General features: G+C 37.7%; 2 protein-coding genes across 2 annotated transcripts; both read right to left on the bottom strand.

Annotated features, from left to right (window-relative positions):
• Nucleotides 1–1,048: 1,048 nt before the first annotated feature.
• On the bottom strand, nt 1,049–2,694 carry LOC311086001 (polymeric immunoglobulin receptor-like). The gene is made up of 5 exons (XM_084118629.1): nt 2,538–2,694; nt 2,043–2,357; nt 1,631–1,939; nt 1,518–1,554; nt 1,049–1,323 (listed from the first exon to the last, which is right to left on the bottom strand). The coding sequence occupies exons 1-5, from the start codon at nt 2,677–2,679 to the stop codon at nt 1,296–1,298; spliced, it is 831 nt and encodes a 276-aa protein (XP_083974755.1). The 5' UTR covers nt 2,680–2,694; the 3' UTR covers nt 1,049–1,295.
• Nucleotides 2,695–9,450: 6,756 nt separating this feature from the next.
• On the bottom strand, nt 9,451–14,673 carry LOC311085994 (CMRF35-like molecule 8). The gene is made up of 10 exons (XM_084118617.1): nt 14,521–14,673; nt 14,031–14,342; nt 13,621–13,929; nt 13,496–13,526; nt 13,286–13,330; nt 12,959–13,059; nt 12,791–12,837; nt 10,010–10,069; nt 9,847–9,903; nt 9,451–9,764 (listed from the first exon to the last, which is right to left on the bottom strand). Exons 1-10 carry the CDS (start codon nt 14,579–14,581, stop codon nt 9,717–9,719), a joined length of 1,071 nt encoding a protein of 356 aa, XP_083974743.1. The 5' UTR covers nt 14,582–14,673; the 3' UTR covers nt 9,451–9,716.
• Between the last annotated feature and the right edge of the window lie 1,072 nt (nt 14,674–15,745).

The following is a 15,745-nucleotide window of genomic DNA, read 5'->3' as shown; positions in this document are numbered from 1 at the left end:
GTCGAGAGACAAAATAAAAGAACCCGTGTGATCACTCTAAATATCTCTGAAAAGAAGAACCTTCTGTCTGAGTAGGGTGTTACATTATTTTTAATTTTTTTGTGATTTATCTCTGCTCATCTGTGTGGAATAATGTGGTTCACAGCACAGCTGTACACAATGGAAACAAGTGGCGTTCACTGCAGAGCCAAATGACGCCCAGCTCCCCTCTCTGGACATCATGGGTGGAGTTTGACCTTATTTAGGTTTAGGGATAGGGTTATGGGTAGGGATAGAGTGTGGCGGGATCTTCAAGCTCCAGACATTGGGTCTGCAGTGAGTAGCCTCTCAATGAAAATACACAAGTCATTAAAGTTAGACATAACGAATGCTTGTCTGATATTGTCAAACATATAATAAACTCATGCTACCGTTAGAGAGTTGCACATCTATATACCTATCAGTTCAATCAAATATCTTACCAGTACAAAACACTGTAGTTATCCATTGCACTGTAACATTGGTTAATGAAATTACAATAACCCATTTTGTTTGCTAAAATTCAGTCTTTTTCAATGAGTGATTGATTATTGAATCATAAGAGTCGGACTACACTGGTGGCACAATAGTTATCTATACGGATGGCTCTGTCTGATTTTATTCACTTATTCACTTAATATGTGTAGTCTGAAATGAAAACTAGGTGATTAATCTGCATCGCTATTTGTACTCATTGTGAATACTCAGGTCACAAGGAGTAATTAGGTGGGTATTTTTTTTAAAATCACTTTTACTCAGGACATGCTAGCTGGCAACAAAGGATTCCATTCATTATGCTAAGCTAAGCTCGCGCCAACCCTGTTAAACTAAGACAATCCATGCACCGAGACAAAAATGCATTTGCCCACCTATCTTAATGAAAGAAGGTGAATAAACCCTATTTCAAAAAACGGTGGAGTGTTCCTTTAACATGATGACAGATGCAAATACTGTCACTGGCAACCATTAAAATTAAATTAGTGTCTGTGATGTGTCTGATATTATATTGATACAAAAGATGATGACTAAATTGAGAGAGAGAAAAAAGAACATATTTATTATTTTTGTAGTTTTATTTGGTACGTTCCTCGTTAGTAGCCTATGTCGCTTTTGGTAAAAGAAAAAATACATTTGAAGAAAAATGGTGAGAAAAAAATAGGCATTTAGCAAATGTAGGTTCTACACACAGATCTTTAATCGGCTGACTGAGTGTTAAGCAAAAGCAGAATCAGCAGTTTTCTGATAATCTGATCTTTCTGGTCAATGTGGAGAAAACTCTAGTTCTGTGAAAGACAGAAACGCCATCTGAAAGATAAAAGACAATAGCACACTATCAGATATTAACTAAACATTTCTCTCTAGATTATGTATAATTTAGACACATTAAAGAAATTATTTTGATAGAAGAAAGACTTGAATAACCGTTTTATAGCATTAAAGACAAAGTTTTGATGTTGCTAAAGAATTAATCACAATAATGAGAATTTGTTAAGACTTACTTGTCCTTCTCAGTGCCGGTGTCTGTGGTCACACTTACTATCAAAATAACCAAATAAAAATTGATTGAGTTTTACCTTGTTAGTTTTTAAATACAGTATTAAATATGTTTTACCTGGTTCTGCCTCAGTTACAGTGAGATGAACAGGATTCAGTGCCTCTCCAGCAGAGCAGAAGTACCATCCAGAATCACTGAGTCTCAGTCCAGTCATCAACACAGTGAAGGAGCTTCTCCCATCATCACTGATCTGGACTGATGGATTCTGGGATGTGTCAGTCCTCTTCTCAGTGTAACAGCTCAGATCTTTATATCTGCACCACTGTTTGAGTTTATTCTGATATCCAGAAGTGTAGAAACACTGGACGCTGACATTATCACCTTCATGTCCAGATACACTGCTGCTCATCATAGACACATCAGGAGCTGAACACAAAGAGTCATCTGAGATTATTAAATACATACAATATGTGTGAAGTCAGAGAATTTGACATTAGAATGTGATTAAAATAATTACAAAATCTCATACCAGACTGAACCTGGAGATGAAGCTCATATGTGACAGTTGGTTTTCCATCAGTCTCCACAGTACAATAATAATCCCCATCATGTGTTGAGCTCTGCAGGTTTCTCATAGTCACAGTAAAGAGACTCTGATCAGGATGATCAATTACTGACAGATTCTCCTCTGTTGTGTTTGTGTATATATTAGATTTATCATTATCTGAGTACCAGTATTTCTTCTGCGGTGGGTTTTTCTCATCATAATGACATGGGATGGTGACAGATCCTCCAGTCTTAACAGTTACGGTGCGATTTGACAAACCGCTGAAGCATTCAACACCTAAACACACAACACACAAACCGTTATTATGTCCAGGATTAACAATAATTCACTCCTTAATTTGTTCTATTTTCACATAAAACAAATTAAAAACATGAACAGCTGAGCATAAAAACGGTTTTTGCAAAATGATAAACAGGATCCATTAGAAACAAAGACAGCACAACATTTATTACTCACCTAAAATGAGCCAAAACCCGATTGAAATGTAGATAATTGTTTTTCTCCGCATATGTGGCCATTGTGAAAGTCTCTCTTCCTGTATCTTGAGTTGTCTAACTGTGTTTGTAATGACTGCTGCACTTCCCTTTTCTCCCTTCATATAACACTCAAACGCCAACGCTCATAATCATTTATGATGACACTTTACCAGCACCAAGCTCCATTTTTCTGCCTGAGAACATGATGTGTGATTGTTTCGCTTTTTGAGTAATTACAACAAAGAAATAAACAATATTTTATTTTGGATATCCAACATTTTCCTTACGAAGTCAAAAGTTTTGGTTCTTCTGAATTTAGATAATATCTGTTTGATTTGTACAGTATGTTGACAAGTTAATGCTACATTATGAAACTTTTGCCCCTCTAGCGGTTACACAATTACACCAAATGCGTTTTGCGTACATTATTTTTAATTTTTTTGTGATTTATCTCTGCTCATCTGTGTGGAATAATGTGGTTCACAGCACAGCTGTACACAATGGAAACAAGTGGCGTTCACTGCAGAGCCAAATGACGTCCAGCTCCCCTCTCTGGACATCATGGCTGGAGTTTGACCTTATTTAGGTTTATGGATAGGGTTATGGGTAGGGATAGAGTGTGGCGGGATCTTCAAGCTCCACACATTGGGTCTGCAGTGAGTAGCCTTTCAATGAAAATACAAAAAAGTCATTAAAGTTAGACATAACGAATGCTTGTCTGATATTGTCAAACATTTATAATGAACTCATGTTACCGTTAGAGAGTTACACATCTATACCTATCAGTTCAATAAAATATCTTACCAGTACAAAATATTGTAGTATCCATCACACTGTAACATCGGCTAATGAAATTACATTATATCCCATTTTGTTTGCTAAAATTTAGTCTTTTTAAACGAGTGATTGATTATTGAATCATAAGAGTCGGACTACACTGGTGGCACCATAGTAATCTATACGGATGGCTCTGTCTGATTTTATTCACTTATTCACTTAATATGTGCAGTCTGAAATGAAAAATAGGCAATTAAGAAGAATTTACAGCGTAACTTTTGGTAGTATAAAGTACTTACATGTTAGTATAAGGAAACAATATGTAATGTTTTGGGAATAAAAGAGTAACAACCAGGAGAATTAACAAATTATTTATACTGTTATTGTATGCTGTTATTATTATTTATTCTGTAAGTATTTTAGGACTAAGGGTATACTTATTCTATATTATGATAAAACAATCTTACATTTGGGAGCAATTTAGCGAACACAACATCTGCGTACCTTTTTGTAATAATAGTGTACCAATACATACAGTATAGGCTTTTTAAAAAAATCACAGGGTATACATATCTGTGCATTTATACATTAAGTTATTTATTTATTTATTTTTGATTGCAAAAGTGCAGATGTTTTTGGGCTTACATGTTTCAAGGCAAGTAAAAATAAAACTATGGCATTTTTTTAATATATATATATAATTATACTCTTGTTACATGTTACAGGGTAAGTGTGACAGCGGGCCTGTAAATTAAAGTGGTGCTTGTTACCCTCTTTTTCCATGTTAAAAAGCTTCTTGCAGTCTTTGAGTCGACCATGAACTCCTCTGGGTACCAATGTGAGGGCATTTGTCCGACAGCTAAAGCTTGATGGCCAAAATTGGGTCATCCAACAGGACAATGATCCCAAGCACACCAGCAAATCTACAGCAGAATGACTGAAAAAGTAGAGAATCAAGGTGTTGCATTGGCCCAGTCAGATTCCAGACCTCAACCTGACTAAAATGCTGTGGCGGGACCGTCAGAGAGATGTGTATAAACAGATGCCCACAAACCTCAATGAACTGAAGCAACATTGTAAAGAAGAGCGGGCCAAAATTCCTCCAGAACAATGTGAGAGACTGATAAAGTTATACAGAAAATTATAACTTCAAGTAATTGATGCTAAGGTGGTTCTACAAGCAACTGAATCATAGGGTGTACTTAGTTTGTCACACATTGCTTCTCCATTTTGGCTTTGTAGTTTACACGGTGTAACGAGTTAGCTCAAAGAAATATTAATAATCAATCATAACTTGTTATAATTGATTATGAATATTTGGATCAGTTTATAGAATTAACTTAATGTAGTAAAATTAATATTACAATCAACCCACCTGTTCGTCCCGTGAACACTCAGCGTTAATTGTTTATTAATTCTAAGAAATATTCATATCATAGGGAAATGCCTTTCTCATTGTACAGTACTACTAAGACCCTAAATTGTAAAGTAAACTTTGTTGCAAGCAGAGAATCAGAACCAAATACGTATTGTGCACAAGTTTTATTAACTAAATCATAAACATAACTAATCTAAACACACATACAAACATGCATAGGTAAAATGGTGAGTGACAGAATGGAACCGGAAGCAGGAAATGGGACTATGGAAAAGATCCATTTAACTATGAAAAGAACCATCAGCTTATCATTTTCAGAGCACCTCATTAAATGTATACTTGCATGGTGTTTGCAGTGGAAACAATTCTTGAAGCTCTTGGAAAAGGATGTTGATGGTTCGGTGAGTGTCAAACGTGGAAGTTGCAATCGTTTTCTTCTCCGTTGGATGAAGAGGATATGATGAAATTGAGTGGTTTGTTTGACTCTGTTCTGGTTGAAGGTTTTCTCTCTCTCCATGAGCACATGGCTGACCACATGCAGATTGTGATCTGCCGGCCTTGGGCAACCAAGAAGTGAGGAAGTCGAAGGTGGATGCCCATTCAGTGATGGTAAAGTTGCACTTTTCTTCTGAGTTGGACTGAAGAAAATACAGTCTGACTCTGTTGGGGAGTGAAGGCATAGCAGGCTGTGGTCACGGTGGGGGTCCCCACAGACATCAACCCGAAGAAGCAGCAGTGAAGGCCAGGAGAAGAGGGGGAGTCACTGTGAATTTGTCTCTAATAAAGCCTGAGAAAGGCCCCACCTCTCTGGGTTTGCTTGACCAATGAGAAAGGTGGAATTTCCAAACGGGAAAATTCCTCTGTGGTTGATTAATAAACCTCTTTGGTTTAAGCGTGCTCATTTGCATGTGCAGCTGGATTGGTTTCTGATAAAGAAACTAAGAAAGATTCTAAGAAAATATAGAATTAAAAGACACTACACAAGACAGTAAATCATTCACACAATTTTCTGGGGTGCATGTGCATTTATAGATCAGTTTGTCTATAAATTGTTAAGTAAACATGCCATTTATTCTTTTATTATGCCTCATATACATGGGCTGATATGATATTAATCACCAATGTAGTTTTAGAAATGAAATATTGATGCAATTTATTCTGTATTAATCTGTGATTCTCATATATAAATTATGTATGTTACTAACTAACTATATAAACTATTAGAATAGAGTGTTGTATAAGAAAAGACACTGTAACTTGTTTTGTAAGAGGTTTTTATTGGAATCTGTTTCATTAGGAAGAGACAATACAAATGGTTTATTAAGAATGAGACGATGCAACTTGTTTTTGTAAAAGTCCTTTTATTGGAAACTGGTTTATTAAGAACAAGACAGTACAACTTGTTTGGTAAGAGCCTTTATTGTGAAATTGATTTATTAAGAAAGACAATGGAGACGATTTTGTAAAGGTCTTTATTATTGAACTGTTGTATTCAGAAAAACTTTGCATCTTGTTTTTGTAATAAACTTTTTATTGTAATAATGCATGCAAGAAACGACAATAATGTACTCATGTTAAAGCATTTAATCAATAGATAGAAGTAACATTAAGTAGTGAAAAGCATGTAACTTAGCAAAGTAGAAATGGCAAGCATTACCCGTTTGATGAGGAGCATGAGACGCAGGAGAAAGGCAGAGGGTCCAGAGCAGCAAACAAAGGAGAACAAAGGAAAGAGCTTTATATATGGAGTTTAGAAGGGGGTTTCCAGAACGGAGGACAGTTCAACACTTCGGATTGGACAGATTGTCTGTAAAGGACTGAATCGGTGTGGAGGGCGTGTGGACTATAAAAAGTATTGTAAAGAATGTCAAAGTCAGACGCTGTTTCACCAAGGACGGCCTCTCCGGTGTTAGATGCCTTGCCATTGCGCCTCATGAAGATGAAAGCTTGTAAATTATTTGGTTTTGATTTACTTTTATTTTTATTTTATATATTAGTACCGTTTATGTAAACTAGTTAACCTGTATTTAATAAAAAATACATATAATTGAAATTAAGAAGCTCGCTTGCCTTAAGTCTCTGTTTTACAAAATATTGAGCTGAACTAAACCACGGAGCAGTCTTTCGACTGAATTGTAAGTATGAAAATTTATATACTTATTGTTTAGAACGAATTCGACTGACTTTACCTAACCTGAGAATAAACAAAATAAGGTAGAAGGTGTCTATATTTAAGACCCAGAAGGGGTTAAATTAAGCACCATAAAACAAAATGAATGCAGCAAAGTCTGTTTTGAGGTCTGTTTCTGTCTTCCCTATATGGTCTCTGCCTTGACCACATGACCACATTTTTAACAGCAACTTATCTGATCGTAGTCATGGTTACCAAGACCATTCTTGCCCTTGTTGGGGGGATGGGACCATAGATCCCAGAGTGAGTTTTAAAGATTATTTGTTACATATAACAAATAATTATGTCTGATTTGTCTCAGTCGCTACAACAGAAACGATAACGGTATCATTAAAAAAAAACTGCACTTTGAAACCGATTTTCTAAAGTTTGCATTTTCAGGCCCACAAAATGCCTGTGTCGTGTAAATGAATGGCCAAAACACACAAAAAAGTTTTTAGCTGAAAAGGTGTCATGTAACGAGAGTATCCTTCTATTGTATCCTCCAATGTATCCTTCATTGCACGGAAAACAAAAAGGACACATTTGAAGGAGCATTCGGATTGGGACAATCTTCGTTGCGCCGAGGTGACACAGGCCTCTAAATTTGGACGCAGTTATAGTGGTTGCTCAGTACAACTTACAAGCATCAGCTGTGGCTAATTTACTGCAAGGCAAGCAGAGTGAGGGAGGAAGACAGAAAGCACATGGCAAAAACACACCACACATGGTAAAATACACAGCTAAAAACAAATGCATATTATACATTCTCAGAACTTAACAATGCTATGATTGACTATATGTTCCTGTTGGATATAAAAGTAGTACTATAATATTTTGAGAGAATTATTAAATATTGGGATACTGAATTGAGTTTCCCACAGTGTTTTCACAGAGGAAGTGTGTGTAGAAAAAGTTCTTTTTTTTTTTTTTTGCATTTTGAAATGTAGTGTTGGTATATGAATGAACAAAATGTCAGGGTTGCCAACTCTCACGCATCTGGTGGGACACTCACGCTTTCAGCATCAATCTCACGCTCTCACGCACACGCAAGAAATGTCACGCCAAAATCCATTTTTCTCCCCTCTCAATCCGTTAATTTTCTGTTGATGACTACATACTAGACCACGTATTAATGACAGGAGAGGAGTTTAAGGCACACAGCTGTAACATCTGCCTACAACGTTCTCACTGCAGTATTCTCTGATCGTTGATTCGCTGAAAACCTTGCACCTGATACGTCAGTTTGCGTGTGAAAAGTTCAGAGAGAGTTCAGACTGAGTATAGGTTCGGAGTCGGAGCCACTGATGCGCGTTTGAAAGTTTGGATGACAAGGTAAGCAGATAATAAAATGTTGTGCCTTGTCACTACAGACGTAGCCTTGCCTAATCAGTCTGTGTGCCGAGAGTACAGACTTCAACTATAGTTGCGAACGTTGTCTGACGTGCGTTATGTGGGCTAGCTAATTGCTCAATAAAAATAGGCTCATGATACAAAATATGTTTTGGCAAATCGGGCAAGTGGCATTTTAAAATTCCCCAAATTATGAAAGGTTGCCCAGATTGTGTTGAGCCTGCCACACTCAAATGCGGATGCTGAGCGAACCTTTTCAGTTATTGGCCTAAACAAGACTGACACCAGGAATAGACTGTCACTTGATGGCACCCTGTGAGTGATGGGAAGTTCGGATCATTTTACTGACTCACTTGTTCTACCTCGCTCATTAAAATGAACGAATCTTTTTTCGAGTCATTTCGTTCATTTAAGGGGCTTTAAATGTTACACTTTTAACAGCCAAATTCCCCAAACACATCCACTTACACAGTCTTTATCATATTCTGAATTAAGAAATCATTATAATGCAGTCAAAAATAATTTACAGGGAACATAAATAATTACTTTACCTTCTGAGTCTTTCGTTCATTTGTCACGTGACAGACGCAATGAACGTTCATGACCGGATTGAACCCTGCTTCAGATACGAGCCTCCTGCAGAGGTAGTGAAGCAGGCCAACACTGCCACTGTGGCACAACAGGCCTATAATGTGTGAAACCTGTGTTGTGGTTTTCCGGAGAGGAGGAGTAACTAATATGTGCCCCTTTTGTTTTAATTTTTTTTTTATTGTTTTGATGTTGTTGTTTTACATGTTTGTTATTTAATCACGTCTATCTTAAATTTTTTATAGTGCAATCAATAAATTAATTGTACATTTTGAAAACACGTTTCCATTCTATTAGTTTTTTCTTTTTTTCCCCATAAATCAGGTTTTATACTAAGTAAACAAGGACTGACATTTTTTAAATTAGGGTTAGGGTTGCCATAAATTTTCTTCGCGCGCACACACACTGAAGTTTTACAGAGTTTCACTCCAGCCAAAGTCCCAAAGTTGGCAACCCTGAAATGTGGTGTTGTTGAGTTAAGAGATTAGAACAACTACTTTAAGTATTGGTAAATGATTGTTAGCAATTGTAAAAAAAAAAATTAAAAAAAATTAAAAAAAACCTCTAGATACAGATTCAGACAGTAGGAAAAGATCAATACTGTAGTACAATAAAAGACAATGAACCTTTGTATTTATACATTACATTTATTTTTGAAGAAATATGTTATATAAACTGATTATATAAAATTCATAGTTGCTTTGTTCATTTTTACACAATATATTATGTCTTCCCCTAACACCACCACACATTCCTCCTATTGCTCTTCCACGACAATTCGAGAATTTAGCCAAAGTGTTTGAGAAAAACTGTAATTTCAGAAGTGCCACTGTGAGTTGAGTTCAGGGTTCAGTTCCTCTCCTGCAGAGCTCTTAGTCCAGTCATTCTCACTGTTAGTGTGGAGCCACAGTGCTGTATATTGTTCCACCTGCTGGAGGCTTCTGGAAGTGCGAGATCATTTTCAATATATTGCCAGTAATGGTACAATAAATCCATGGAATAATATATTTTTGTAAAACTTACTGCTTTACTCCCAGGAGCATCACCAATAAAACTGTAGGTTATGTCTTTGTTGGGATCCTGTGGAGAATGGGATTGTCATTAAACATGATATATTTATGAAAACTTACTCTTAATATGTCATATTTCTGAGCCATTGTGTTAGTGGTATGTCTGGTTTACTTACACTTGAGCGTTCATAATTTATAGTGCTGTATATTGCAGGTTCTTCAGGTTCACAGTATATCTGCATTTCACACAAACACACAGAAAATAAGAAAAACGATACATCAAGAAATCAACATGGCCAACCCAATGTAATGGTGTGAGAAATCAGGTTGAAAAAAATATAAATCTAAAACGCTCTAAAAAGTTTTGGATTGGTCTCGAGTTTAATGACACCTCTCTATGTGGATCGTAGCAATCGCTTTGGCTCAATTCTATTTTATTCCAATTCAACTGTACAGTTTTGCACAGTTTTGTAAGTGTTTTTAAGGGAACATTGCATTTTATCATTTTGCAAACATTTGCAAACAACGTTACTTTTGAATGTTCTCTGAACTTTCTGAAACAAGTAGTAATATTTCAGAAATAAAACGTTCCATGAATGATGTATAAATAATATTTTTGTGCTAACATTTTGTGAACATTATTAACTCTGAAATAATGTTCTATTAACATTAAAATAACGTTTGTTTATAACTTTGAGAGAACATGCTTGTTAGACAAACGTTCCTTGTTAGCTGGGATATTTTTTCTGTGTGCTGCTTTATTGATTAATAAACGTTTACTTTTGAAATCTGTATCTAACATGCTCAGTGTGATCCACAATAACATTTAGCTGAACAAAACTGACATTCTAGCATAGTACAGTAAGAAGTCAGTGTCAACAAAAAAGTAGAACAAAAAAGACATTTGTATATTGCAAACATTCCAGTGTTGACTTGGAAAATAATTTCTACATTTTGGTGGCACTGGCCAATTTACGTACACAATAGTTTTGAAGCATGAATTAAATGTTTTGGGCGAGTTACTACATTTTGCAGACATGCAATAGGGTTTTGATTTCCCATAAAAATAGAATGGTGAGACTAAAAATAGGCAAAGCAATTGGGAAAACTGTAAAAATACACAGATATTGTCATACTGTCACAGGTTGTGAGGGAGAGACTAAACACACAATGAAGATTCATGACGAAATCAAATCAGTGACCATGACGACTAACAAGGCAGGGAGAAACGGTGAATGAAAAGTATTTTATGGTGTGTGTGACAGAACGCCCCCTCCCGGAAGGTGCGTCCTCGTGCCGTAGAGAGGAGGAGCATGAGGAGATGGCGAAGGGATGGCGAAGGGTAGGCGAAACCGGCAGAGGATACATGAGGAGGTTCTGGAGAAGGACGGCTGACCGGGAGGAGACAGAACTGAAGGTGGTGAAAGTCAGGAGCCTTGAGCAGGGGCATGATGGCAGGTTCCCAGGCCACAGCCAGAACTGTGCTCATAGTGGCATCGACGGAGACAAGAACCATGGTGGTAGAAGTCCTGACACCCCCATGGCGATGGCCGGAGGCGGTGGCGCTGGAGAAAGAGCCCACCGCATAGCCGAAGATCCGAGGCGATGGAGCGACGCTGAAGACCGTTGCAACCGTGCCCCAGTAACAACCTCACACTATGACAGAGCAGATCCAGAGGACAGAGGATAAGCTGGGGTGACCGAGGGCGGTGACGGAGTCTGAGGGACGACTGAGCGTGCCGTAGTCAAAGGGGTGGAGGGCCGAAGCACAGCGGACGGCATGCAAGGTCTGACCCAGGTGGAGCCGACTGACTGAGGGAGCTCGGCGAGGCCGAATGGCCGATGGTCCTCTCTGGAATGGTGGGCGGTAGGAGCGCAGGTGCAGGGAAGTCAGGGAGACGGGTCGAGGAGGAGCGATGTCCGCCAAGGTTGTAGGTGGAGTTGTGGGCTCCTCTTGCCCAGGCTGAGATGGTTCACAGCTGGCCCGAGGTGGATCCGCACCACTGGGAGGAGTAAACACAGAGGGAATGGTGGAAGAAAGTGAGGAGTGGATGGCAGGATTGAGGGCTGAGGATGAGGCTAGAAAGGGAGAAAAAGTCAGATGATGTGGGATGTCCTCTAAGGTGGTGGGAGAGGGAGGCAGGGTGGTTCTGAGGGGACAGATGAAGATTCTCTTCATTCACAGATGAAGAGATAAGATTGTGTTGCTTCCTCGCGCTTCGGTGTTGGGCTCGACGTCTACGGTGGGCTCCAACTGCTTTCTTCCGACCAACGGGTTCTGGCTGGGCACTGGGTTTGGAGTGGGGCTCGTGATGTCATCAAAGGTGAGGAATGATCAGCAGGATACCAGCACCCACTCCACAAAGTTGGCGAAGCTCCCACAAGGAGGTTCCCCGGACAACTGAGCTCGAGTGGCGGTGTTGAGGCCAACCCGAAGAAACGTGCAGAGGCAGTCATCCAGGAAAGTGGTCTGATGAGCCAGATCCAAAAATGTCTCCAGATGTTGCTCGAGGGAGCGTTCTCCCTGCTCAAGGCATAGTAACAGCAGGGAAGTCCATGATGAAATAAAAAGCGAAACAAAAACATGAACTGAGACGAAGAAAAACAAACACCAACGATTCATCGTTTAACTTTTGATTCTGTTGTGAGGGAGAGACAAAACACATGACGAAGATGAAGAAGATAAACATGCTTTAATATTTCAACAGGCAAACCCACGATAATCCACACACAATATACACATTGACATAACCCGACAAAAAGACACACCAACTGATCTGAATTTAAGTAGGGGAGATAATGACATGCACACACTTGAACACAATGACGAAATCAAATCAGTGACCGTGATGACAAACAAGGCAGGGAGAAATGGTGAACGAAAACAAGTCTTTGATGGTGTGACACATACAAACATTTTCAGAACATTTTCATAACTCATAATTTAAAGGACTTACATTGGTTCTGCTGTCGTTTCTCTCTCTGTTTTGGTGTTTATCTTGCTCTTTGTTTTAAAAAGGGGAAACAATAATATGACATTAACAGAGTTTATGTATATGTGCTGTTGAAATAAATGATAACATGGCATGAAATGAAATTAAGAATAGAGTGCAGGTCAAACTGACTGGGTCTCTGTTTCCGTCTCCAGGTGAAAACACCGACCAGAATCAACAGCAGCAAAAGTGCAGCTGAAACTGGAAGCCACACAGTCAGAAGACCTTTATCTCTGTGGGAAACAAGAAAACACTTTAAAATCGGTTCATTCAAAAAGCTCAGAAGAAAAGGTGTGTGATTAAGTCACCTGAATAAAAGCAACAGAAAATAAGGCATATCTGAATTAAATTTTCATCAGATCTTTATTAAACTTTATTAATGCACTTCAGCATTAGAATTAGCCAGTCTTTGAATTAATTTAAAGCTTTATTTTATTTTAAACAATACAGGATAAGTACTTATTTGGTTCTTCTGTGGCATTATTGTTATTTTCTGTTTCACCTCTGCAAAGATAGAAAAAGCAAGAAAAAACAGGGTGATAAGGACATTATTATGTAAACAATAAAGAAAAATAAATTTAGGAAATAGAGCATTGATGACAAAACAGACAAATATAGAATAATTCTAGGAAGATTATTAATTTTAATGAGAACCATTTAAATACTAACGAGTCTCTCGGATTGTCCGTGGCTCGGTTTACTGTCAAAAGTAGAAAGCAAAGAAATTTTAGTTGTGTTTTATTTTTATATGTAGAAGCTAAATATTTAATTATTGAGAAAAAATTGTAGCCTACCTGGTTCTGCTTCGGTTACAGTGAGATGAACAGGATTCAGTGCCTCTCCAGCAGAGCAGAAGTACCATCCAGAATCACTGAGTCTCAGTCCAGTCATCAACACAGTGAAGGAGCTTCTCCCATCATCACGGATCTGGACTGATGAATTCTGGGATGTGTCAGTCCTCTTCTCAGTGTAACAGCTCTGATCTTTAATTCTGCACCACTGTTTGAGTTTATTCTGATATCCAGAAGTGTAGAAACACTGGACACTGACATTATCACCTTCATGTCCAGATACACTGCTGCTCATCACAGACACATCACGAGCTGAAAACAGAGTCATTTGAGATTATTAAATACATACAGTATGTGTGAAGTCAGAGAATTTGACATTAGAATGTGATTCAGATAATTACAAAATCTCATACCAGACTCAACCCTGATATAAAGATTATATCTAGCACTCGACTGTCCATCAGTCTCCACTAAACAATAATAGTGTCCAGTATGTTTGCTCTGCAGGTTTCTCATAGTCACAGTAAAGAGACTCTGATCAGGATGATCAATTACTGACAGATTCTCCTCTGTTGTGTTTGTGTATATATTAGATAGATCATTATCTGAGTGCCAGTATTTCTTCTGCGGTGGGTTTTTCTCATCATAATGACATGGGATGGTGACAGATCCTCCAGGCTTAATAGTTAAAACATAATTTAACTCATCGCTGAAGCATTCAACACCTAAATAAACACACAAACCGTTATAATATCCAGGAATTACAATAAATCACTTCTGAATCAGTTCTATCCTCATAAAACACAGTAAACACAACATAAACAGCTGAGCATAAAATCTGTCATTCCAAAATGATAAACAGGATCCATTAGAAACGAAGACAGCACAACATTTAATTCTCACCTAAAATTAGCCAAAACCCGATTGAAATGTAGACCACTTTTTCCTTTGCGTATGTGGCCATTGTGAAAGTCTCTCTTCCTGTATCTTGAGTTGTCTAACTGTGTCTGTAATGACTGCTGCATTTCCCTTTTCTCCCTTCATATAACACTCTTGTGTCACCTGACTAGATGCAGTGAGGATAGACTCCAGATTTTAAGCCAAGTTTTGTTCTGATCACACATTCATTTGTATCTGTTTCAGTAGTAGGGGGTCTGGGGACAATTGTAACACACTAAACTCGTCAGTCACAAATTATCTATGATGACACTTTCCCAGCTAACAAAAATTTGCTCTAAAATCATTTTGCTAATGTTCCCATTAAGTAATGAAAATGTTATTCCTGAATGTTCTCTAAGTGTTTAGAAAAAATAATTCTTGGTTATATGCATGTTAAGGGAACATTCAATTTAACCATTTTGCAAACATAATTTTGTAATGTTCTCTGAACATTCTGAAACAAGTAACTGATTTTGTTTAATATATATATATATTTTATATAAATAAAAATTTAGCATATCTAACATTCTTCTCATGCTGTCAGCAGTTCTTCTCTATGCAATAACAATTTGTTTGAATTTCATGCTATTACAGTTATAGCTCCTGTTAAAATCCATCTTGTGGTAATGTATCGCCCCCAATTGGGTACCTTTGTAGAGGAGCTGGATGTGCTGCTGTCCTCATTCCCTGAGTATAGCAGCACACTTGTAGTCTTTGGTTATTTTTCCCATGGTCATCAACCCACAACCCACTTTTTAAATATATATATAGAAAACATTCTTAGAATAACATTCTCAGCACATCCTTATAATGTTATTTTTATTTGCCGAATGTTTTCATAATGTTTTCGGGGAGTCCATGATGTGATTTGTACTTGATGATTGTTCTCATAATGTTGAGAGAAAATGTTCTTAGAACATATTGTTGTTATCTGGGGTCTCTTTAATAACAAATCATTTATCGGGAGTGTTTATGATGGAATGTGTAGGTTATTGCTATAGGCGACACATAACTTGAAACTATTTCATGACATTCTTTTGAAATGTTTTTAAAGAGGAAGTGCGTCTCCTTAGTCATTGGTTAACTCCCGCCTATGCTTTCCTGTTATGAGCCAAAGAAAGAAAAAATAGAATGAACAGCATGATGGTTTGGTTGTGATAGTGTTTCTTCTGCACTATAACCTGATGTC

Source organism: Abramis brama (assembly GCF_963993115.1).
Source record: "Abramis brama genome assembly, chromosome: 7".
Taxonomy (NCBI): Eukaryota; Metazoa; Chordata; class Actinopteri; order Cypriniformes; family Leuciscidae; genus Abramis; species Abramis brama.
This window is presented reverse-complemented; position numbering and strand designations above follow the sequence as displayed.